The 27,358-nt window shown below is 36.7% G+C and overlaps 1 protein-coding gene and 1 pseudogene across 1 annotated transcript; both read left to right on the forward strand.

Annotated features, from left to right (window-relative positions):
• The first annotated feature begins 1,818 nt into the window (after positions 1 to 1,818).
• On the forward strand, positions 1,819 to 2,763 carry LOC126061099 (putative olfactory receptor 8G3). Its single transcript, XM_049857447.1, has one exon. It carries the CDS (start codon positions 1,828 to 1,830, stop codon positions 2,761 to 2,763), a length of 936 nt encoding a protein of 311 aa, XP_049713404.1. The 5' UTR covers positions 1,819 to 1,827.
• Positions 2,764 to 23,180: 20,417 nt separating this feature from the next.
• Positions 23,181 to 24,547, forward strand: LOC126061100 (olfactory receptor 8G1-like; annotated as a pseudogene).
• The last annotated feature ends 2,811 nt before the right edge of the window (positions 24,548 to 27,358 follow it).

Raw genomic sequence — 27,358 nt, forward strand, 5'->3', positions numbered from 1 at the left:
CTGCACACTAAAGCAATTGATTTCATTTCTGGATATGTATGACTGCTAGAATATTCTCATTTGTTGTAAAACAAAATATATCTCTCCATGGTTTCCAGCAGTTTGTTTTAACTTCAGTCTCTTGAAGACATATAAGAAGAATCCAAAACACCCATTGCCTTTAAGTCAATTCCACCTCCTAGCGACTCTCTAGAACGGAGTAGAACTGCCAAATAGGTTTCCTAGGCTACAATCTGTACAGAGCAGACGGCCACATCTTTCTCCTGTGGAGTAGCTGGTAGGTTCAAACCACCAAGCTTTCGGTTAGCAGTCAAGCTCCTAACCACTGCATCACCAAAAAAAAAAAAAAAAAAGCCATACCAATTGTCATCAGGTCAATTCCTAATCATAGCAACCCTATAGGACAGAATAGAACTGCCCCACAGGGTTTCAAAGGAGCAGCTGGTGGACTCAAACTGCCAACCTTTTGGTTAGCAGTCGAGCTCTTAACCATTGTGCAATCATGGCTCTTTTAAAAAAAGTTCAACACCTCTTTAATACAACAACATATTAAACATTTGAAGATAGCTATCAAATGCTACGAGCATTTTTTTGTTAGTTATATATCCTCCGTTCTTTTATCTATTCCTCAAAAGGAAATGTTTTTAAATCTTTTTCCTGTAATTGCCCAGTTTCTTTATATCCCAAATATCATATCCCAGCTAAACAGTTTTTACTTGAGTCTTAATAGGACTATGAATTTGTTTTGTAGGATGTTTGTTTTCTTTGTAAATGTAGACTAAGGATTTGTGTCTTTGTAAAAATCTACATCAAATTGTTGACTAGTATTGTACTTAGACTGAATTCCATAATTTTATATTTCACGTGCTCTACTAATCAACATTTTCACAATCATGAACTTCCGTAGCAAACAGATGTAGAATATGTGATTATAAAAACTGACCAGCATCGAGACATGTTTTATTTGTTTACCAAAATCCTTCATATGTTTTAGTAATATGTATGATCTTCTAACATCTACCACTTCAGCTATGAAGTGAAGTTAAAGTAGTGGACCAATCATGTCTACTTTCCCCAGGACACAGGGATGGAATATAGGACCTAAATTTAGGTTGTTATATTACTTCACAGGGATTGTTCAATTAGAAAGACTAGAAGACAATTCCTCACCCTTGGTGAAGCTCTTGAGTTATAAATGTGTGATCAGCCAGGCAGTTATGTCCCTGCCTTGTAGTCTGTGAGAAGGAAGCAGGGACAAATAGCCACAAAGTCTCAAGATGAAAAGATCTTGGTAGCAGCCCAGTCCTTTCATTGAGTTAGGATTCTAGTAAGAAAAATAACTTAGACTAGTATTAGTAGTTTTCACAAATTTATGAACATAATACTAGTTTATTTTTGTAACCATTCCTTATTCAGAATCAAATGAAAATGTAAAATTCTGCTTTTTAATATGTATGATGTTAATATATACATATAGAATATAGGAGCAAAAGAAAAAGTCTTGAGAAAAAAATCACTAGTAGCATTCACTTTGATGGACAAAAATATCTACAAATTTAAATTTTCCCTTAAAAATTCATAAACTTTTTAATTATAAGTTCCTTAAAGTCTGTAATTCCTCCTGTGGTCAACCATAATCATTGGATTCTCCAAAGTCAGAGAAGACTCAAAAGATCTCTGGAATATTAATGTCTTCTAATGAGGGTGAAAGTAAAGATCTCCACAGAATTACTTCCTCCCCTCCACACACACACATACACATAAGTATACAATTACACACACACACAGTGAAATTATTTCTATTTTTCAGAGCCTACTGAGAGGAAAATGGACCATAGAAATCATTCTTCAGTAACTGAGTTCATTCTCTCTGGGCTAACAGAATATCCTGAACTCCAGCTGCCCCTCTTCCTCTTATTCTTAGGAATCTACGTGGTCACAGTGGTGGGGAACCTGGGCATGATCACACTGGTTGGACTTAGTTCTCACCTCCAAACCTCCATGTACTATTTCCTCAGCAGTTTGTCCTTCATTGATCTCTGCCAGTCCACTGTCATTACCCCCAAAATGCTGGTGAACTTTGTAACAGAGAAGAATTTCATCTCCTACCCTGAATGCATGACTCAGCTGTATTTCTTTATTGTTTTTGCTATTGCAGAGAGTCATATGCTGGCTGCAATGGCATATGACCGCTATGTTGCCATCTGTAATCCCTTGCTTTATAATGTTATTATGTCTTATCACATCTGCTTCTGGCTCATAGCTGGAGCGTATATTTTGGGCATCATTGGCTCTACAATTCATACAGGCTTTATGTTGAAACTCTTTTTCTGCAAGACCAATGTGATTAATCATTATTTCTGTGATCTCTTTCCACTTCTGGAGCTATCGTGCTCCAGCATATATATCAATGAATTATTGGTTCTGAGTCTGAGTGCATTTAACATATTGACTCCTGCCTTAACCATCCTTGCCTCCTACATCTTCATCAGCAGCAGCATTCTCCACATTCGCTCCACTAAGGGCAGGTCCAAAGCCTTTAGTACTTGCAGCTCCCATATCTCAGTTGTTACAATATTCTATGTTTCTGCAGCATTCATGTACTTGCAGCCATCAAATGTCAGCTCCATGGACCAAGGCAAAGTGTCTTCTGTGTTTTATACTATTGTTGTGCCCATGCTGAACCCCATGATCTACAGCCTGAGGAATAAGGATGTTAAATTTGCCCTCAAGAAAATTCTAGAAAGTAAAGCATACTCATGAATAGAATCAATGCCATGATGTCCTATCAGTAACAGATATTTGCTTTGCTGATATATATAATTTGTTCAGTTAATTCTTTAAGATTGTAGGTTTGTTGACACTTCTTCCCCTGTATAATACATGTCCAAAATACCTTTTCAGGCCACACCTTCCTTCAAGCTTTTATTACACAGACTGTAAAGAAATATAGAGAATAAAATCAAAGGGGGTTTAGAATTACAGAAACTATTGTTTCATTTTTTAATAATAATATGTTAAAAAATGATGTTGATGAGAGTAACATATATTATTGAGATAACACAAAATGTCAAATGCTGTACCAAACACTATAAGTGCAATATTTAATTTAATATTTACAATATTCCCCCAGGACACATACAAGTAGTATTTCCCTTTCAAAGAAAAAGAATTGAATCTTAGGGAGTTTGGACAACCTGGCTTGAGCCTCAAACAATTAGCAATTAAACCTGGAAACAAACCTTGGAAGTTTGACTTCAAATTTCACGATTTTACTCAAAGCGCTACTCAGACCAAGGTAACTGTAGGAGGTCTTAGATCTCCCTAAGGATTCTCTACACACCAAGAATCACTAACTCTCTATATGACAGTACTGCTGTCCTCTGAATATACTGCATTAAAATTTCACCTTTTTTGAAATAATAAAAATTCTTTAGGTCTGTGCTGATCAAAACAAAATGGACCATTTTGGAGACCCTCATTATTATACACGATATCAACTATTTGTATAAAATCAACCAAATAAGATTATTTTATCTTCATACCAATAATGATGTGGTGGTTTATGAATCAACTGCTCATAAAAGCTGCAAACCCTGCTAAGCTGTATCACTTCCATGCTGTTGATTTTTCCCCCATAATTTTCAGTCATCAATTCATGTAAATTTTACCTTGAAAACATTTCTTCTTTCTGCTCATTTTATTGCTTTTTTAAAAATGTATTGTGTTTAAGTGAAAGTTTACAAATCAAGTCAGCGTCTCATACAAAAAGTTATACACACCTTGTTATGTACCAGTTGCCTTCCCTGTAGTGAGGTAGCACACTGCTCCTCTCCACCCTGTATTTCCTGTGTCCATTCAGACAACTCTTGTCCCCCTCTGCCTTCTCATCTCACTTTCAGACAGGCGCTGCCAACATAGTCTCATGTGTCTACTTGAGCCAAGAATCTCACTGCTTACCAGTATCATTTTCTGTGTTATACTCCAGTCCAATTCCTGTATGAAGAGTTGGCTTTGGGGATGTTTCCAGTCTTGGGCTAACAAAAGGTCTCAGACCCAGAACCTCCGGGGTCCCTCTAGTCTCAGTGAGACCATTTTAAGTCTAGCTTTTTTCCTAGATCTGCATCTCACTGTTCTCCTCCATCAGGAATTCTCTGTTGTGTTCCCTGTCAGGGAAGTCATCGGTGGTAGCTAGGCACCATCTAGTTATTCTGGTCTCAGGCTGATGCAGTCTCTGGTTTATGTGGCCTCTTCCGTCTCTTGGGGTCATCTTTCACTTACGTCTTTGATGTTTTTCATTCTCCTTTGCTCCAGGTGGGTTGAGAACAATGATGCATCTTAGATGGCCACTTGCTACCTTTTAAGACCCCAGAGCCCACTCACCAAGGTGGGATGCAGAATGTTTTCTTAATACATTTGTTATGTCAATGGACCTAGATGTCCCCTGAAATCATGGTCCCCAAGCCCACGTCCCTGTTAATCTGCTCTTTGAAGCATTCGGTTGTATTCAGGAAACTTCTTTACTTTTGATTTAGTCCAGTTGAACTGACCTCTCCTGTGGTGTGTGCTGTCATTCCCTTCAACTAAAATAGGTTTTGTCTATCTAATTAGTGGATACCCCTCTCCCTCCCTCCACATCCTTGTAACCATCAGAGAATATTTTCCTCTGTGTTTAAACTTTTTCTTTAGTTCTTATATTAGTGTTCTCATACAATATTTGCCCTCTTGCAACTAACTAATTTCACTCAGCATGATGTGTTCCAGATTCCTCCATGGTATGAGAAGTTCCAGGGATTCATCTTGTCCTTAATAGTTCAGGAGTATCCCATTGTGTGATTACACCGTAATTTGTTTATCCATTCATCCTTTGAAGGGAACCTTGGTTGCTTCCATCTTTTTGCTATTGTAAATAGTGCTGCAATGAACATGGATGTGCATATATCTGTTCCTTTGAAGGCTCTTATTTCTCTAGGATATATTTCAATAAGTGGAATTTCTGTTTTTGTTTTTGTTTTTTTTTTATGATAGTTCTATTTCTAGCTTTTTACGGAAGCATCAAATCGATTTCTGAAGTGGTTGTACCATTTTACATTCCTACTAGCAGTGTATAATTGTTCCAGTCTCTCCACAACCTCTCCAACATTTATTTTTTTGTGTTTTTTTTTGGATTAATGCCAGTGTCGTTGGGGTGAGATGGTATCTCATTGTAGTTTTGATTTGTATTTCTCTAATGGCTAATGATCATGATCATTTCCTCATGTATCTGTTAGCCACCTGAATGTTTTCTTTGGTGAACTGCCTGTTCATATCTTTTGCCAATTTTTGTAATTGGGCTATTTGTTTTTTGTTGTTGAGTTTTGGCGGTGTCATGTAGATTTTAGAGATCAGATGCTGATCAAAATTCTTGTAGCCAATTTTTTTTTCCCAGCCTGTAGGTAATCCTTTTACTCTTTTGGTGAAGTCTTTGGATGAGCACAGGTGTTTGATTTTTAGGAGCTCCCATTACCTAGTTTCTCTTCTGGTGCTTGTGCATTATTAGTAATTTTTTGTATACTGTTTATTGCATGTATTAGGGCTCCTAGGTTGTCCTTGTTTTTTCTTCTATAATCTTTATTGTTTTAGATTTTATATTTAGGCCTTTGATCATTTTGAGTTAGTTTTTGTCCATGGTGTGAGGAATGGGTCTTGTTTCTTTTTCTTTTTTTTTGTAGATGGATATCCAGTTATGCCAGCACCATTTTTTAAACAGACTGTCTTTTCCCCATTTAATGGACTTTGGGCCTTTGTCAAGTATCAGTTGCTCATAGGTGGACTCTCAATTTCATTACATTGATCTATGTATCTGTTGTTGTATCAGTTCCAGGCTGTTTTCACTACTGTGGCAGCACAATAGGTTCTGAAATCAGGTAGTGTGAGGCCTCCCACTTTGTTCTTCATTTTCAGTAATGCTTTGCTTATCCAGGGCCTCTTTCCCCTCCATGTGGAGTTGGTGATTTGTTTCTCCATCTCATTAAAAAATGTCATTAGTATTTGGATTGGAATTGTTTTGTATCTACAAATTACTTTGGTAGAATAGCCATTTTTACTATGTTAAGTCTTCCTATCCACGAGCAAGGTATGTTTTTCCACTTATGTAGGTCTCTTTTGGTTTCTTGCAGTAGCGTCTTGTAGTTTTTGTATAGGTCTTTTACATCTCTGGTTAGATTTATTCCGAAGTATTTTATCTTCATGGGGGCTATTGTAAATGGTATTGATTTGGTGATCTCCTTTTCTATGTCCTCTTTGTAAGTGTAGAGGAATCCAACTGATTTTAGTATATTTATCTTGTACCCTGATACTCTGCTGACCTCTTCTATTAGTTTCAGTAGTTTTCTTGAGGATTCTTTAGAGTTTTCTATGTATAAGATCATGTCATCTGCAAAGAGATACTTTTACTTCTTTGCCAATTTGGATGTCCTTTATTTCTTTATCTAGCCTAATTGCTCTGGCTAAGACCTCCAGCACAATGTTGAATAAGAGTGGTGATAAAGGGCATCCTTGTCTGGTTCCCGTTCTCAACGGGAATGCTTTCAGCCTCTCCCTATTTAAGATGATTTTGGGTGTTGCTTTGTATAAATGTCCTTTGTTATGTTGAGGAATTTTCCTTCTATTCCTATTTTGCTGAGAGCTTTTATCACAAATGAATGTTGGACTTTGATGCCTTTTCTGCATCAGTTGATAAGATTATGTGGTTCTTGTCTTCTATTTTATTTATATGGTATATTACATTGATTATTTTTCTAATGTTGAAACACCCCTGCATACCTGGTATGAATCTCACTTGGTCATGGTGAATTATTTTTTTGATACATTGTTGAATTCTATTGGCCAGAATTTTGTTGAGGATTTTTGCATCTAAGTTCATGAGGGATATAGGTCTGTAGTTTTCTTTTTTTGTGGTGTCTTTACTTGGTTTTGGTATCAGGGAAATGCTGGTTTCATAGAATGAGTTTGGGAGTATTCCATCCTTTTCTATACTCTGAAATACCTTATTAGTAGTGGTGCTAACTCTCCCTGAAAGTTCGGTAGAATTCTCCAGGGAAGCCATTGGGACCAGGGCTTTTGTTGTTGTTGTTGGGGAGTTTTTTAATTACCTTTTCCATCTTTTCTTTTGCTATAGGTTTATTTAGTAATTCTAAATCTGTTTATGTTAGTTTCTGTAGGTAGTATTTTTCTAGAAATTTGTCCATTTCTTCTAGGTTTTCAAATTTTTCAGAACACATTTTTTCATAGTAATCTGACGTGATTCTTTTATATCACTTGGGTCGGTTGTGATATCGTCCATCTCATTTCTCTTTCAGGTTATTTGTGTCCCCTCTGGTTTTTCATTTGTCTGTCTGGCCAATGGTTTATCGATTTTGTTAATCTTTTCAAAGAACCAGCTTTTGGTCTTGTAAACTCAATTGTTTTTCTGTTCTCTATTTCATTTAATTCTGTTCTAAACTTTTATTGTTTGCTTTCTTCTGGTGCCTGAGCATTTCTTTTGTTGCTCTCTTTCTATTTGTTCAGGTTGTAGTTATAATTCTTTGACATTGGCCCTTTTTTTTCCTTTTGGATGTATGCACTGAGTGCTACAATTTGACCTGCCTGGACTGCTTTAGCTGAGCCCCAAAATTCTGAGAGGAAGTGCTTTTATTCTCATTGGATTTTACGAATTTCTTTATTGTGTCCATAATTTCTTCTATAAGCTAGTGTTTTTTGAGCAGATGTCTTCCGGTTTCCATGTGTTTGATTTCTTTTCCCTGCTTTATCTGTTATTGATTTCTAGTTTTTTGGCTTTATGATCAGAGAAGATGCTCTGTAATATTTTGATGTTTTAGATTCTATTAAGGTTTGCTTTATGACCTAATATGTGGCCTATTCTAGAGAATGTTCCATGTGCTTTGGAAATGAAAGCACACTTGTCTGCACTTTGGTGGAATGTTCTGTATATGTGTATGAGGTCAAATTGGTTGATTTTGCATGTAGATCTTCCACGTTTTTATTGAGCTTCTTTCTGGATGTCCTATCCTTCACAGAAAGGGGTGTGTTGAAGTCTCCTACTATTATTTTTGAGCTGTCTGTCTCAATTTTCAATGTTGTTAGAGTTTGTTTTTATGTATCTTGAAGCCCTGTCATTGGGTGGGTAAATATTTAATATGGTTATATCCTCCTGGTAAATTGTCTCTTTAATCATTATACGGTGTCCTTCCTTATCCTTTGTGGTGGCTTTAACTTTAAAGTCTATTTTGTCAGAAATTAGTATTGCCACTCTTGCTCTTTTTTAATTGTTGTTTGCTTCATATATTTTTTCCATCCTTTGAGTTTTAGTTTGTTTTCATCTTTAAGTCTAAGATGTGTCTCTTGTAAGCAGCATATAGATGGATTTTTTTTTTTTTTTTTTTTTTTAACCATTCTGCAAGTCTCTGTCTCTTTATTGGTGCATTTAGTCCATTTACATTCAGCGTAATTATTGACAGGGATGAGTTTAGTGCTGCCATTTTGATGCCTTTTTTTTTGTATTCTTGACAGTTTCTTTTTCCATTTAACTTTTTGTGTTGAGTAGTTTTTCTTTATAAAGTGTCTTTTCCTGTTTCATTGTTGTTTTTCCTCAGTCTTTGTTTTTCTTGTACTTTATTTTGATGTGTAGGATTGTTAATCTTCTTTGTAGTTACCTTATTATTTACCCCTATTTTTCTAAGTTTACACCAATCTTTTGTCTCTATCACCTTGACTTCCTCTCCATGTGAAAGATCTATGACTACATTTTTTAGTCATAGATTTAATGTTGTACTTTTTGCATAATTATGTCTCTGTTTCCCTGTTTTGAGCATTTTTTTTTTTTTTAATTTTGGTTTATTCTTGTGATTTCCCCACCTGGGTTGGTATCTGTTTTCTCTGTCCTGTGTTCCCTTCTTAGGTTGCTGGCTGATGTGATTGATTTTCTAAGCAGAGGATTCCTTTTATTGTTTCCTGTAGTTTTGGTTTGGCTTTTGCAAATTCCCTAAGCTTCTATTATAATTTCACCTTAATATTTGAGAGACAGTTTTGCTAAATATATGATTCTAGGCTGGCAATTTTCCCTTCAGTGCTTTATGTATGTCATTCCATTGCCTCCTTGATGGCCTGGTTTCTGCTGAGTAGTCCAAGCTTATTCTTATTGAGTCTCTTTTGTAGGTGACTTTTTGTTTATCCCTACCCACTCTTAAAATTCTCTCTTTAACTTTGGTTTTGGCAAGTTGATTATAATATATCTTGGTGACTTTCTTTTGGTATCTACCTTGTGTGGGGTTGGATGAACATCCTGGATAGATATCTTCTTGTCTTTCAACATATCAGGGAAGGTTTTGTCAACAAATCTTGAATAATTCTCTCTGTATTTCCTGTTATCCCTCCCTTCCTCCATTCTGGTACTCCAATCACTCGTAGGTCATTTGTCTTGATAGAGTTCCACATAGTTCTTAAGTTTTTTTCATTTTTTAAAATTCTTTTACCTGATTTTTCCTCATATATGTTAGTACCAAGTGCTTTATCTTCAGTCTCACTAATTCTGCCTTCCATTTCCTCAGTTCTGCTCCTCAGACTTTCTATTGTCTAGTCCTGAAATTTTATTGTTAATCTTTGGAATTTCTGATGGCTGTCTCTCTATGGATTCTTGCAGACTATTAAATTTTTCATTCTGTTCTTGAATAACCTTCTTAATTTCCTTGACTGCTTTATCTGTGTGTTCTTTGGCTTGTTCTATGTTTTGCCTGGTCTCCTTCCTAATCTCTTGAAGAGTTCTGTATATTAATCTTTTGTATTCTACCTCCAGTAATTCCAGGAAAACATCTTCATCCAGAAGATCCCTTAATTCTTTGTCTTGGTAGCTTGTTGTCGCAATCATGGTCTGCTTCTTTATGTGATTTGATATTGACTGTTTACTCCAGCCATCTACAAGTTGTTGTATTAACTTATTTTATGTTTGTTTACTGTGTCCTAGCTTCCTGCTTTGTTTTGTTTTCATATACACAAATAAGCTGCTCAAGTGAGGCAGCTTAATGAACTCTAATGTCCTGTCACCAGATGGCTAGAGCTGTTACCAGGTATGTGAGTCTAGGAGTCCATTCACTTTTCCTGTATGGATTCAGCTTAGGTGTCCAGTAGATGGTCACCCAGTGTGTGGTGCAGGCTCTTACTTACGATCTTATTGGGACAATGGTGACTGGTATATGCACAGGTTTCTGGTTGAAGCAGGGAGTCACACTCAGAGTAGGGCAGGAGGCTGACAACTGCCTCTTGAGTGTTTTTGAGGAAAGTGTATCCCTGTTCTCTAGAGCCTATAGGTGGGTGGGCTCTGCAGCCATTCCATTGGCACCCAATGCTTTTAAGTGTAAGGACTGGGAGGCACCACTTATCCTTGGACCCCTGTTATAGGTGGCTAGAGCATGGGTGGAGCCACCAATCCTCAGGTCCCTGATGTGGGCAGGTGAGGACCTTGCTTAATACGCGGAGGGGTATTAAATGTCAAAAACCTGCCTCTCCATTGCACAGCTGAAACTGTTAAGTCGGAAGTCAGACCTCAGGCATATACACCCATGCACCATGACAAGTGCCTAGCTGTTGAAATGGGGCCACACTGCTCCATGGAGTGGTGAAAGGCATTCAAAGTCTGTGGATGCTTGTGCCCTTGTCAGGAGCTGACTTTTCCCTAATTTCCCAGTTTAGGGGAGCTAGCAGATTATTTTTCCCCCGTTTTTTACCAAGGGCAAGAGAATGGCTCAGGGTGCACAGCAGGACCTATCTCAGGCCCAGGAAAATTGACTGTCACTGAATTGGGCTCGGGGCCTGAGGCAGAAGGAGGAGGGATCAGATAAATGGAAGAGAGTTCTTTCAAAAGAGGAGCTATTAGATCTGTGCGGTAATTAAATGTAGGCAATTATGCCGAGGACACTCTTCTTCGCAGATTCCGGAGGCATGAGTAGACTCTGTACTGCTGGCTCTCTGTGGCTAAGGAAACTGCATCTTGAATGTTACTACCAGCCCTGCCGCAGTTGCACCAGGGGATCAGGGCTAAGGGTTGCTGGTTTCTGCCGAGTCAGTTTTGGAAACTCCTTGCTGCTTCTGAACTGCCTCTCTCTCCTCTTGCCAGTCAGTCTGGTTTCTTAACTTTGCCTTTGATGTTCAAGGCTCCTAGCTTGTTATACACATAATTGCTTCACTTGTTTTTTGGGTCTTTGTTGTAAGAGGGACCACCAGAAGCATCTGACTGCTCTGTAATCTTACTGCTTTTTTGATTCAGGATATTTAACATCTTTCACCTGTGACTTTGTATGATCATTGAAACATTCAATTGCTTTATATATATCCCCAAATCAAATCATCGTACTCATTGAATGCATTTCTGTTATTCATCTGATGCAACAACTTGAATAGTTTACCAATTTATACATCAAAAATATATGATATCTTTAATGTTTTTTTTTTTTTTAATGTACTTTACCATCCTTGTCTTCCATCATCCATTCATTCATTGTGATAGGTCAAAGCACCCTTGTATTTATTAATTGACATTATTCTAACCACCCATGTAGTGAAGAGAAATGACCACAATTACAACTCCAGTTTTAAGCCTGCGTCCTTGTACAGAGTTCTGTCCAACAGACTGTCATAAAAACAAATAGACTAACATTTGACAAGCAAATGTAGTGTGGTTCTGTAGGCCCCTGAAGGACTGGGGCTGGATCTCATGTAGAAAATATAAACTAAGTGAAAGGAAATGACTTCTGAAAGGATGAGGGGAAAAGTCTGTGAAGAACAAGACATGCATGCTATACTTAGGGTAATACAATCAAGCTACACGTTGAACTCAAGGCAACCTGGCAGGAGGCAAGGATAGCAAAGCATACAGAAGAGAGTAGATGAGCACCATTATGTCACTGTAATAATTCAGTCTTTATTTTGTAAGTGAATGCAGCCACTCAAAGTTTTTTTTAAGTGAGTAAGTGCCACAATTAGTTTTTCATGTTAGTAATACCATACTTAAACTGTTGTGGAAAATGAATGGAAACAATGAAAGTAAATTGAAAGAGACTAGTCAGCAGTCATTTAGTTATTCCAAGATAGATATTGGTTGCCAGTGATACTGAAACTAGAAAGAAAGGAGACTTTCAAGATATTTTTGAAAAGTTGTTGAGACTTATGAATGAGGAGAAGTGAGTTAAAGGTAAAAGAAGGCATGAGGATAAACAGAAGTTCTAGATTGGGATACTAAATAAATGGATGGATGATGGTAGAACTCTTAAAATGGAGCTACTAAAATCTACATAACAACCCACAGTAAAGCAATTGGGTCACCTGGTATAATTAAAACTCTCTCTCAGTGCCTGTATTTGTCTCTCTGTGTGTCTCCATTCTCTCTCTCTCTCAAATACATATTTAGTCTCCTGCAGAATTAAAAGAATGGCTTTTATGAGCCTCTGAGTATTTTTTACTATTATATGATCATCCATGAAAAGTTTTGCTTATATCCATCCCAATTTTGATCTTGCAACTCTCTTTTTCATTCCTTTTATTCAGGACACTGAAAGAACAGCAAGCCATAGTTGAGGTAGTGAGGTAGCATGCCTGACACACATATTCTCCTTTAGATATCCTAGAATCTCGCAGTCACTACAATTTTAGAGCTTAAAGAATTTTCTAATGTCTTAGCATGGGAGAACTTACTCAAATTTGACATAATTATAATAGAAGAGAGTCTGATACCTTGATTCACAAAGAGTGGTCCATTGGCAAAACCTCAGAGATTCAAAAAAAAAAAAAGTATAACCTCAAATTCCACACCAGACTTACTAAATCAAAATCTGCTTTTTGACAAGACCTCCAGTTGGATTCCTATGTACTTTATAGTTTGGGAGGCATATCTCTAGGTTTAAAAAATATTGATCTCTGGTCCCAGAATCTGAGACTTTTATTTAATTTATGCTGGGGATAGCCTTGGTATAAAAAAGCAAAATCAAGCCCGTTGCTGTTGAGTCGATTCCGACTCAAAAACTATGGGACAGAGTAGAACTGCCCCATAGTTTCCAAGGAGCACCTGGTGGATTCAAACCACTGACCTCTTGGTTAACAGCCATAGCACTTAACCGCTACACCACCAGGGTTTCCAGCCTTGGTATAGAGATTTTTAAAAACTTCCTTCATGGTTTAAAATGTATAGTCAGAATTGAGAAATACTAATTCAGTCCAATCTTAACCTCCTTTAAAAATAATTGACTCGAATTTATTTAACTTTATTTTATAATAGTTTCCCATATGTGACTGTTCAAATTTACTTTGATTCACACTGCAGTCTAAGACTGCTTTCAATTATGCCTGTTTTGGAAAAAAAAATATGAAATTACATAAGAAACGGGGAATATAGGTTCTAATAATAAAATATTTCCATTAAATATACAGATTAACAAGCAGAATTTAGTTTAATAAGGATCACAAGACTGTTAAATGTTGCATTAATATTCCAAATTTTCACTTACTTTGGACACCTAAAATGCAATTACAGATAGATTCATTCAACTTTTAAATAAAGTACCTATTTATTGAATTGAGTGAATATTTACATATAAAATAAAATAAAACATTTTTATACAAGAATATAAATGGTTTAATTCATTATTTTAATATTTCTAGCCCTATTAGCAATATGGAAACCCTGGTGGCATATTGGTTAAGAGCTAAGGTTGCTAACCCAAAGGTCCAGGCACTTCTTGGAAACTGTATGGGGAACTTCTACCCTGTGCTATAGGGTTTCTATGAGTCAGAATGGACTTGATGGCAACAGGTCTGGCTTTTTTTTTTTTTCAAATTAACAATATAACTTGTCAGAATGTGCCCTGATCCTCTTGTTGAGGTTTTTAGGTGCCATCCAGTCAGATCCAGCTCATACCAACCTTATGTACAACAGAACAACACACTTCTCAGTCCTGGGGCATGCTCACAATCTTTGTTATCCTTGAGCCCATTGTTTCAGACACTGTGTCAGCCTATGTCATTGAGGGTCTTCCTCTTTTTCACTTTTCCAGAGACAAATATCTCCTGATAATGTGTCTAAAGTTTGTGAGACGTAACCTTGCCATTCTTGCTTCTAAGGAGCATTCTGGCTGTATTTCTTCGAGACAGATTTGTTCATTCTTTTCGCAGTCCATGGTATATTCAATATTCTTTGCCAACACTGTAATTCAAAGGCATCAATTTTTCTTTGGTCTTCCCTATTCGTTGTCCAGTTTTAGCATGTGTATGAGGCAACTGAAAACACCATGGCTTGAGTCAGGTGCAAATTAGTCCTCAAAGTGACATCTTTGCTTTTTAACACTTTAAAGAAATCTTTTGCAGCAGATTTGCCCAATGCAATGCATACTTCAATTATTTCTTGACTGCTGCTTCCATGGGTATTCATTGTGGTTCCCAGTAAAATTAAATCCCTCTGTTTATTGTGATGTTGCTTATTGTACAGCTTACTGTGAGGATTTTTGTTTCCTTTATGCTGAGGTGTAATCCATACTAAAGGCTATAGACTTTGCTCTTGATCAATAAGTGTTTCAAGTCCTCTTCACTTTCAGCAAGCAAGATACTGTCATCTGCATGATGCAGGTTTTTAATGAGTTTTCCTCAAATACTGATGTCTTGTTAATCTTCATACAGTCGAGCTGATTGAAAAAGTATGGTGAAAGGATACAACCTTGAAGCACACCTTTCCTAACTTTAAAACACGCAGTATTCCCTTGTTCTGTTTGAATGACTGCCTCTTGGTCTAAGTATAGGTTCACCATGAACACAATTAAGTGTTCTGGAATTCCCGTTCTTCATAATATTAATCCATAAATTTGTTTTGAACCACACAGTCCAATGCTTTTTCATAGTCAATAAAACACAGGTAAATATCTTTCTGGTATTCTCTACTTTCAGCCATGATCCATCTGACATCAGCAATGATATTTCTTCTTAAATGTCTTCTTCTGAACCTGGCTTGAATATCTGGTAGTTCCCTGTTGATGTACTGCTGCAGCTGCTTTTGAATGATCTTGAGTGAATTTTTTCCTTTGTGTGATATTAACGGCATTGTTCCATAATTTCCGCATTCTGTTGGGTCACCTTTCTTTGGGATGGGTACAAATATGGATCTCTTCGAGTCAGTTGCCCAGGTAGCTCTATTCAAATTTCTTGGCATAGATGAGTAAGCACTTCCAGCATTGCATCCCTTTGTTGAAATACCTCAAGTCCACAAGAACTAAAATATGATCTCGAGTATACCTGGTGGATTTGAACAGCTGACTTTTGGTTAGCAGCCATAGCTCTTAACCACTGCACCACCAGGGTTTCTGATCTTGAGTATATTCCCCCTGAATTTAGAGACCATTTCCAGAGTAGATTTGATGCATTGAACACTAATGACTGAAGACCAGAAAAGTGAAATGACATCATACATGAAGAAAGCAAGAAGCCATTAAGAAGACAGGAAAGAAAGAAAAGACCAAGGTTGTCAGAGGAGACTATACAAGTTGCTCTTGAAGATCAAGTAGTTAAAGCGAATGGAAGAAATGATTAAGTAGAAGAGCTGAACAAAAAAATTTCAAAGGGCGTCTCAAGAAGACTAAGTATTATAATGACATGTGCAAAGACCTGGAGATAGAAAACCAAAAGGGAAGAACACACTCAGCATTCCTCAAGCTGAGAGACCTGACGAAATAACTCAAGATTTGAGTCGTGATACCAAAGGATTCTACACGGAAAATACTGAACAATATACGAAGCATCAAAAGAAGACTGAGAGATTAGACAGAGTTACTGTACCAAAAAGAATTCATCGACATTCAACCATTACAGGATGTAGCTAGCATATGATCAGTAATTGACAGTATTGAAGGAAGAGGTCCAAGCTGCGCTGATATTCTGAAATCTGCTAATCAAATTGGGATAGAAGCCTGTAGGAAATGCAGAATCTCAAACGACACTGACACCTGCTGAATCAGAATCTGCATTTTAACAAAACTTCCAGGTGATCCCTATGCTCAAATCTTTATTACTAATTAATAACAGGATTTGGCAGGGACTCCCGCTTGAAAGAAAAGGTCAGACAACTGGGGAAATGTTAACTGTAATTGCACTTTTCCTCCAAGTCTTGTTTCCCTGAGAAATAAAAATCTTTGGAGAGTATTTTTCCCCATGTGATTTTGTGCCTATATATATATATAGAGAGAGAGAGCAAACCTTCATAGTCCAGCAATCAGAACTGCTCTGGTGAAAGTGAAAGGTGAGGGTGTTTACTACCCCAAAGCTGGAGAAATGCAAACTGAAAATTTGCAATTGCAGATGCTGACCTGTGATGCAGATCACCTTCTAAAGTGACTCTGCATTGAGAACTGTGCCTTGCCCTCTCAGCACTAAAGATAACAGAATGCTGGCTACCTAAGGCTGCCAACACCAACATTCTTGCCATTTTTCTCCCTCCAAGTTAAAGAGAATAAGTTGCATATAAAATTTGATATTGAGGCTTCCAAGCAGAAGAAAAGTGAGTGTGTTCACCCCACCCTTATGACCTGAATTACTGCTAGGTCTGGAAATAACTTCTATGGAAATTTAGTCAAATATCCTTCTCAATGATTTTATTCATTTATTCATTCACTTATTTGTAAATACCTTTTAAGCACCTATGATGTGCCAGACACTGGGGATTCAAAGGAAAATAAGACTGACTGGTCCATCATTTAGCTTATATTATACATCACAGCCTAAAAATGTACTATTGTAGAAATGACAGGTTGCTTTCTGAGCAAGTAGTAAGAAGGTCCAATTTATTCCAAGGACTTGGAGAATATTTTCCTGGTTACGTGAATTTTAGATGAGACATGAAAAGAAATAACATTTTGCCAGACAACGGAGATAGAGGGTTGGTAAGACTATTTCATTTAAAAGGAAGATCAAATAAAAAGGCAGTTATCTAGGAGAAAGTGACATATTCTGGAAACTGAAAGAAGTCAATTATAATCTAAGACTGGAGAAGGGCAAGAAGTAGTATGGTTATTCACAATTTATCTTAAGTGCACTGAAGGAAATACTTTCTACAGTGTCTCTGAAATTGGATCATCATCTAGTTTCTGGTTGAGTTTATCCAAGGAGTAGGAATATGTAGCTCAATCCATTTTTAAGAACTTAAATTATTAGGATCTTTTTCCTTATATTAAGTAAAAGGTATATAGTTAAAATTTTCAAGCACAATACACAAAGTCTTTCTTCCCTTTTGATTCTCTTCAGTTATATGAACATGGTTGCTAATTTTCCCATTACCTTCAAATGTTTTCTCATCTCTTCACAACTTCTATTTTCTTTCCATCCTGTCGACGTCTGTCTTTAAAAAGGACATACATAAGTAAACACAAAACTCTAGACGCAAAAACTATAGCACAGAGCTTTCAAACCTCATGGCACACATATTGTTGTTGCTGTTCTATGTAACTCATAGCCACCCCATATGACAGAGTAGAACTGGCCCATACGGTTTTCTTGGCTGTAATTTTTATGGAAGCAGATCACCAGGTATTTCTCCCACGGAGCTGCTGGGTGGGTTCAAACTGCCAACCTTTCGGTTAGCATGAGTGCTTAGCCCTCAGTCACCAGAGCTCCTCCATGGCACGCATAGAAAATGATACTATCTGTATAGCATGATGGAGTAAGTGGATAAGGGTGCTTGTGGCCAATCATGACCAGCTAAAAGTCTATGAATGCCACAGAGCCATTCCCAGTAGCCAACACCTCAGCATTGTTATGGAATTCTGGTTCCAGAAAACTGCACTTGGGACACTATGGTATAGATCTTGTAGGTGTTATTATCCATCATATTCTAGACATTGTATTTGTATAAATGCAAGCTGAAATTCTAACTGCATTATTAACCAGCCAGTTACCTAACCGGATTCACTGAGTCAATAAAGAATTATGCTCTTACTCTTTTTCCCCCAAAGGAAGTAAACTAAAACATTATATGTTGTATGCAAAACAAGAATTGCTTTTTTTTTTGAAGAACTTAACAAATCTTTACCATGCTAAATTTCAATTTATTTGGTTTAACTGTTCTCAGTGTCTAGAAATTTTAGTGACCAATGAGTGTGCATCATACCACAGGGGACTGGTAATCTCCAACTCCAACTTCAGCTGAGGAAAGAAAAAATTCATAGCGTTTAAGTCTCAGTGCCCTTTCTAATTACACCCTCTCTCATCACCTGTGTAATGAAAACAGGGAAAAGGGCAGAACGAAACACCTTTGAGCTGTCTGATTCTCAGTGACCTTATGTCACATTTTGATATAAGGTAATTACAATCTCATTTAATTGACTATGTTCAGATCTTTTGTTGTCTTTGCCATATACACTAAATCCTTATTTACCTAGATTGTATATAATAGGGAAAGTCTATTTTTTTCTGTCCTTATGTAATTCAGTGACAAGGAGTCCTGGTGTCACAGTGGTTAATTGTTTTGCTGCTAACTGAAAAGTTGGCAAATCGAACCCACCAGCTGCTCCAAGGAAAAAAGATGTGGCAGTTTGCTTCCACAAAGATTACAGGCTTTAAAACCGTTTGGGGCATCTTTAGTCTGTCCTATAGGGTCTCATTAACTGTTTGCACCACCTAGGGACATAATGATATTATACCTCCTTAATATCAAGTCTCCGCAACAATATTTCACTACTCCTTAACACAGGCCTGTTGGGTTTTATTAATGATCGATTCAACTATTCACTGTTTTTGTTACTCCTTTCAGTTTTATTTCAACTCTAAGTTAGATGATGAAGGCATCAACATCTTTCTAAACCGAAATATTGCAAAATATGTAACAGGATAGAATTTAGAGGATGAGATTCATGAGGGAAGTAACTATATGTATATGTATGTACTGTAAGGTGGAAACCCTGGTGGCATAACAGTTAAATGCTACGGCTGCTAACAAAAGGCTCAGCAGTTCGAATTCGCCAGGCACTCCTTGGAAACTCTACGGGGCAGTTCTACTCTGTCCTATAGGGTCACTATGAGTTGGAATTGACTTGACAGCACTGGATTTGGTTTTTGGTTATACTGTAAGGTAGGTGGAAAAGAAGAAGGAAAAAAAAAGGCAGAAGTCCTGAAGCTCTCCATTTGAAGTATACCACTGATGTTGCTTTCTTACTTTTTTTTTTTGCAAAGAAATATATTTAACAAAACATTTTAGTCATCATTTTTATGTGTACAGTACAACGATGTTGTATAATAAACACCACTATTCATTTCTGATTTTTTTCATCCCCTAACAGGAATTCAGCTCTCCCCAAGCAATACTTCCCTTTTAGGTTGCTTTCTTAATCCAGTAGTTTCCAAACCTGGTTAGTAGTTATTGGAATTACTTGGGTGGTTTTGTTTTTTTGTTTATTTTATTTTGGTTTGCAAAAATTTTCAGATTTTTAAACCTAACCATCAATAATTCAGACTCACTAATTAATACTGGTCTTGGGATAGGAAATCTTCCACATCAAAACATTAGGAAAAGAGCAGGAAATCATACTAAAAATGCATAAAAGATAAAATAGGTTATTAGTAATAATTTAAATACAAAATAAATATACAATTCATAAAATTGGCATGGTCCAAAATTGTTTATTAAATTGTTTAACAAAATTGACAAATTTCTAGCATGTGGTGATCAAGAAAAAGCAGAAGAAACACAAATTACTGAATTCATATATGAAGAAATAGCACTGCACCACCTGCAAATATTAAAAAAAAGCTAAAAGAAGTATGAAAAATCTAATGCCAATAAATCTGATGATTATCAAAATGGAAAAATACCTTGAAATTTCAATTTAGGAAAGCTGAGAACAACAAAAATTTGAATAAATAATATCTATTAAAGAAATTTAACCTGTTACTGAAAACCCTACACAAAGAACTAGAGATTGGTCTCATATAAATACAGCTGCCGTTATCCTAACTAAATGTTAGCAATTTTATTCCAGTGATACACACACACACACACCCGTGCGCACATGCACGCACAGAAAGTGAGATTATTTCTGATATTTTAACATGCTAAAATCAAACAGAATTTTGAAAAAAAATTTTTTAAATATTTACCTTACATCTAGAAATCTTCCAGAATTTATTTTCAAAGATTTGTTCTCCGTATTAATTTGATTTTTCTACCACTCAATTATGTCTATATTAACTTGATCTTTCTACCTACCATTCAAATAATAGTTTTTTTCTTCCTTTCCGAGCTTTATAATTTTTTTTTTTTTATTGTTCTCTCCCTATTGACCCCCTAGCACCTTCAGTAGAATAATGAATAGGTTTTTATAAAGAAAGAGGTAGTGAAAACATATGGCTCATTTCCATTATCAAGGGAAAGTTTTCCACATGTCAACAAAAAGCTTGGTATTTCACATATGTATTTTTTGAGAACTTAAAAAAGTTCCCATCTATTCCTAGTTATCCAAGAGATTTTTAAAATTACAATGGCTGTTACTCTTTCCCATATTTTAGAGTAAAATATGTAAGATTGTTGTTATACTTTCCTAGATGAAAAGACCGGTGAAAAATCTGAAAGACATTGTAGCTTGCTGCTTTAAGGCCCAACATATTAATGTATTAATAGTTGTGTAAAGGTGCAATGTGTCCTTAAAAAAAAAAAAGTGTTGTTTTATTGTCTGCTGTGGTTCAGATTGGTGAAACTTGTTTAGATCTTCTTTATCCTTGCTGATTCTTTATTAGATTAAAAAAAATGAAGATTATTATTTTATTATAAATTTATGGTATTTATTATTATTATTGGCGAATATTTGGGCTGTTTCCAGTTTTGTGTTCTCATTAATAAAGCTGCCATGTACACTTTTGTGTAGATTTTTATGTAGACATATGTATGTGTTGCATTTCTCCTTGGTGAACACTGAGAGGCAGAATTGTTGAACTGTATTATAAGAACGGACGCTAACCAAAAGGTCGGCAGTTTGAATCCGCCAGGCGCTCCTTGGAAACTCTCCGGGGCAGTTCTACTCTATCCTATAGGGTCGCTATGGGTTTATTATAAGAATATGATTAGTTTTTTTTAAGAAATCACCAAACTGTTTTCCAAGGTGGTTGGACAATGTACATCCCCCACCGCCTACGTATGAGAGTTCCAGTTGCTCCATAACTTACCAAACTTTGATAGTGTATTTTTTTTAAGTTATTACATTGTGGGAATTTATTATTTATTGATTTATTAATTATTGTTTTAATTTTCACTTCCCTGATGACTAACAGTTTTTGCATTTTTACATGCACCTATTAACTATTTGTATTTTTTCTTCTGTGGTATAGCTATTCAAATTGTTTTCTTATTTTTTAATTTGGTTGATTGTCTTCACATTATTGAATTGTTAATAGTATTTATATATTTTGGGTAAAAAAACTTGTCAAATATATGTGTTGTCCTTGGCTTGCTTATAATTTTTTAATGGTGTCTTTTGAAGAACATTTTTTAATTTGTATAGTATAAAATTTATACACTTTAATGATTAGATTTTATATATGTGTGTGCCCTTTCTAAGAAATCTAGCACTAGCACTACTCCAATGTATTGAAGATTTTCTTCAGTGTTTTCTCTCAGAAATTTTATAGCTTAGCATTTATGCTTAGATGTATGATTTATTTTGAGATTATTTGGTTTAGATGTGAGGGAGAAAAATTTAGGTGTTTTATATTTTTTTCTAAATTTAACTATAATTCATTTGGAATCTTTTTTGATGAATATAATCTTTTAATCTTTTGTTTACTGCTTAATAGAATAGAGACCACACTTGTAATTCTGTATCCTCTGTTTTTTTGTTTTTGCTTTTTTCTCACTTCCTCCTAGTAAATTTAATTTTTTTAAAAAAAGATCATTGAAATGTTCAGTATAGAATAGACACCTGTTGTTGTTAATGTTAAGTGCCATCTAGTTGGTTCCGACTTATGGCGACCCTATGCACAATAGAACGAAACACTGCCCAGTCCTGAGCCATCCTCACAATCGCTGATATGCTTAAACCCATTGTTGCTGCCACTGTGTCCGTCTGTCTCATTGAGGGTCTTCATGTTTTCCCTCTCCCTCTACTTTACCAAACATGATGTCCTCCTCCAGGGACTGATCCCTCCTGATAACAAGTCCAAAGTATGTGAGACATAGTCTCACCATCCTGGCTTCTAAGGAGCATTCTGGTTATACTTCTTACAAGACAGATAAGTTCATTTTTTAAGCAGTCCATGGTATATTGAATATTTTTCACCAACACCACAATTTAAAGGCATCACTTCTTCCTTGGTCTTCCTTATTCATGGTCCACCTTTCTCATGGACATAAAGCCATTGAAAACACCATGCCTTGGGTCACACACACCGGTCTTCAAGGTGATATCTTTGCTTTTTAACACTTTAAAGAGGCCTTTTGCAGCACATTTGCCCAATCCAATGTGTCCTTTGATTTCTTGACTGCTACTTCCATGGGTGTTGATTGTGGAAAGTAAAATGAAATCCTTGACAACTTCAATCTTTTCCTCTTTTATCATGATGTCGCTTATTGGTCCAACTGTGCGGATATTTGCTTTCTATATATTAAGGTGTAATCCCTACTGAAGGGTGTGGTCTTTGATCTTCATCAGTAAGTATTTCAACTCCTCTTCGCTTTTTTTTTTTTTTTCCACTTTCAGCGAGCAAGGTTGTGTCATCTGCATAACCCTCGCTGCTAATGAGCCTTCGTCCAAACCTGATGCTCATTTCTTCTTCATATAGTCCAGGTTCTCAGATTATTTGCTCAGCATATAGATTGACTAGGTATAGTGAAAGGATACAACCCCGACACCTAGAGGATTTAAAATGACCATGAATATGGTTGAAGTATTTTATATGAGTATTTAAATTAAGGAAATTTAATACATTTAAATAAGGCAAAATAAATATTAAATTAAGACAAATTTTATTGGGTAAATGGACATACATTTAAAGGATCATATAGCGATGAAGAGGAACCCTAAATAACCGAAAATAAATTATATGGGGGACCCCTTTTAAAATGAGGACTAACAAAGGTGGCCATCCAATAACCATGCCTTTGTCTCTCCCCTCTAGAAATTTCCCAGAAGAAAATGGCTGTAGAAAATCACTCCACAGCGACTGAGTTCATCCTCGCTGGGCTAACAGACAAGCCAGAGCTTCGGTTGCCTGTCTTTTCTTTCTAGTAGTCTATGTGGCCAGAGTGGTGGAACCTGGGCATGATCACACTGATTAGGCTACGTTTGCACTTGTACACTCCCATGTACTATTTCCTCAGCAGTTTGTCCTTCATTGATCTCTGCCATTCCACTGTCATTACTCCCAAAATGCTGGTGAACTTTGTGATAGTGAAGAACACCATCTCCTACCCTGAATGTATGACTCAGCTCTATTTCTTCCTCATTTTTGCTGTCTCAGAATATTGCATGCGGGCTGCAATGGCATACGGCTGGTATGTTGCTATCTGTAGCCCACTACTTTATAAGGTCATTATGTCTTCTCAGGTCAATTTTTGCCTGATTTGGGGGGTTTATATTGTAGGCCTGCATGTGAAAGCTGGACAATACATAAGGAAGACCGAAGAAGAGTTGACACCTTTGAATTGTGGTGTTGGTGAAGAATATTGAATATACCATGGACTGCCAAAAGAATGAGCAAATCTGTCTTAGAAGAAGTACAACCAGAAGGACATCCTTGCTGTCCTTAGAAGCAAGGATGGCGAGACTGCATCTTACATACTTTGGACATGTTGTCAGGAGGGATCAGTCCCTGGAGAAGGACATCATGCTTGGCAGAGTACAGGGTCAGCGGAAAAGAGGAAGACCTTCAACGAGGTGGATTGACACAGTGGCTGCAACAATGAGCTCAAGCATAACAATGACTGAAAGGATGGCGCAGGACCGGGCAATGTTTCGTTCTTATGTGCATAGGGTCGCTATGAGTCAGAACTGACTCGACAGAACCTAACAACAACAACAACATATTGTAGGCCTGATTTGTGTATCAGCTCATAATAGGGTTCATTTCTGCAAATTTGGTGTGATCAATCATTATTTTTGTGACCTTCTTCCTGTCTTAAAACTCTCCTGTTCTAGTACTTATGTCAAAGAATTATTGATTCTAGGTTTTGGTGCATTTAATATCTTTGCCCCAACCCTGACCATATTTGGGTCTTATGACTTCCTCATTGCTAGCATTCTCCACATTCATCCCACTGAGGGCAGCTCCAAAGCCTTCAGCACATATCACTCCCACATTTTGGCTGTCGCAATCTTCTATAGTTCTCTAGCATTCATGTACCTGCAGCCATCATCCAGTCAGCTCCATGGACCAAGGGAAAGTGCCTTCCATGTTTTACACCATCATTGTGCCTATGCTGAACCCCCTGATCTATAGTCTGAGGAATAAGGATGTGAATGTTGCCTTGAAAAAGATGCTAGAGAAAAGAACATTTTTGTGAACAGGAATAATGTAAGGATGATTTTTTTAGATCTAATATTTTTGGTTATTACATTGTGTGAGGTATTTTTAGTCCATCTATCATCGACAGCAGTGGGTGGGTGGGTATCAACATTTTTAATAATTTGGTGTGATCTTATTGATATTATTTCATATTTCCATGGCCTTTCTATTGCTATTCCACCTGAGACCTCTCATGTGTATCATTTAGATACACGTTGGGAGAAATAAAAAGTTTACAAGAATACTGGGGCCAACTGCTGCCATCAACATCCTTCCCTAGTCTTCTTCCATATAATTGATAAAAACTCAGTCCTCAACCGTATTGAAAATACCATCTACCAACATTGATTATCTGCATCTTTTCTCCCATTCTGTCAATAAACAACATAAATCATAGCATAAATTACAGTAGCTATAAGATCAAGATTTTTTGCATCTCTAATCTGGAACAGCCTTTTTTTCTGATTTCTCCTTCCCTATACCTTCTTTGTCAGACTCATTTCCTCTTTGCCTCATTCAAAAAGCCTTATTAGAACTTGAAAAACTGAGTTACGAATGCATGCATATGGTGTAATATTTCTCCATCCAATATATCCCATTTTTGTTATTTATTATTCTGCTTTGCTATTGTCTTATTATTGTCCAAATCTGTACTGGACTGTACTCCTTATAAAGGTACCCTCTGTATGTATGCTTCACTGACACAACCTTAGTACCTAGCACAGTGCATACTACCTAGTAGATTCTTGATAATTTTCTTGACAATTGTTCCTTGATCATGGACTTGATAATTACTTATAGAAAAACTAGTATGTATCCTACACTGACTTTATCCATTAACCCCCACTAAGAATTCCATATTTTTTTTCAATTAAGTGTAAGTTTCTAGAGTTCTTCTAGAATTTAAGATAAACTGTGATATAAGGAGCTGTTTCTATGCAAAGATTTAGAAAAATTGCCCCTGAGCACCTTCTGTTGAAAATTTCAGAAGAGGTATAATATATGATTTCTTAGGCATTACATCCTGTCAGGAAGCATAAGTACTCAAAGCATGCCTTACATTTTCTTGATTTTTAAGCATTTAGCATGGGGGAGTTAAAAGTACTAAGTGCTTGGAAACTCTAAAAATGCTTGATATATCACACTGAACATACAAAGTAGGTTGGGCCTCATTACCTGAGCAAGATCTTAATCAATCATGGATTATTAGTCTGAGTCCAGGAAAACCTTAGTGTGAATCATTTCTTCCAATTGACATTGAATTCAATGGTTTATACGTGCTAAATCACCTATTGGCTTATTTGGTGCCACCAGTGGACCACAGAATAATCACTGAGAGGTTTGTCGGAATCTAATGTAAAAAAGACACACCTCTAAAGGATATAAGACCTTAAAGTTATTTCCCCAGGTAACTCATTGCACTAAACAAGGAGCACAGTGGGCAAATCCCACCTCAATGCTAACTCCGTGGTAAGAATCAGCATGAATCCAATTCCCAAAGTGTGAAAATTGACCCAGTCTTTACCTCCCCACCTCTCCACTTTTGTTGCCAGCTGCTCATGTGACACACTCTCTCTAGCAACCCAGAACTAGACCAGAGCTCACAAGTTAGATGAACTTCATCTTTCAGATCAGCTGCCTATGCGGCATTTCTAGAACCCTAGATACCCAGAGCAAGGTCAGAGCTCACACTTTAGAAGGATACCTTCTTTCAGACTGCTGAATAGGCAGACACCAGCCCCTGCTGGCTCTCATTGACCCTGTGGTTTTGTTAGTTCACTGGAATGATTCACAGAATTCATGGGGAGTATTTTTATATATAACCAACTCAATAGCAATGGGTTTGTTTTTTTGGTTTATACCATACTTACAGCTACAGATTTAATATAACCAAAAAGAACACAAACAAACAGACGCACAGGATAAGGTCTTGCAGGGGTTACAGTGTGGATTTCAATGTCCCAATGATGGATGTGCTACACTCTCCAGTGAATGGTCACCAATCAGGAAGCTCCTCTAAACATTTAGAACTCAGGGCTCTGTTCAGCCTCATCATGTGGCAATCACAGATTATAGCATGCCTCATGAGGTTTAGTCAGCATTGAACCACCAGAGAGTTCCTCTTAGTCTAGTCAGCCTCATTCATTAGACTTAAATGTGGGTATCACTTGAAAGAACTGAAATTAAAGGTTAAATGATGTTCTGTAAGGTGATTCCACGCCTCCTACCAATCTTTGAAACTCCAACTAAATTAATTGTCCACATCAACTCTCTATTTTCTTTCAGAGAAATTTGCTCATTTTCTTCTTGCCTGAATTTCTTATGTTAATTGTATCATAATTTGAATTTTTTTCTTTTAATATCTTTGGCTTCGATTGACTATAAGCAGAGCATACACATTCAAGTAATTATTGACGATTGCAACAGATGCTTGCATGCACCATATCACATTGTCTCATACTATCTTTAATTTCAGCAGGACCTATATGTGTTAGTTCTCTGCAAGCAGAAACTCAGCTGCACCGACAGTATCCCACTTCAAATATATGCCATGATCTCTTTAATTTCATTCCAGAAACTTTACCACAACTGAAAGTGCCCACTTGGCCTGTATACAACTCAGCTCAGAAATTCAGGAGGGTTCTTGTCTTTGGGGCCAACTCTCACCCATGAGGACAGGTGTTTGGATAGAAATGTTCCATCTTTCTGTCCCTCTAGGTGGTCATTTTGGTAGTCAGTATTCATACTCCTCAGGAAGTGCCCATTAAATTTAGCTTCATTACACATAATAACATCTCAGTAACACGCC

The sequence above is a fragment of the Elephas maximus genome, chromosome 17 (genome assembly GCF_024166365.1).
Source record: "Elephas maximus indicus isolate mEleMax1 chromosome 17, mEleMax1 primary haplotype, whole genome shotgun sequence".
NCBI lineage: Eukaryota > Metazoa > Chordata > Mammalia > Proboscidea > Elephantidae > Elephas > Elephas maximus.

What these genes read in the sequence shown, in the direction of transcription:
- LOC126061099 (XM_049857447.1), top strand. Translation starts at nt 1,828, where the DNA reads ATGGACCATAGAAATCATTCTTCAGTAACTGAGTTCATTCTCTCTGGG.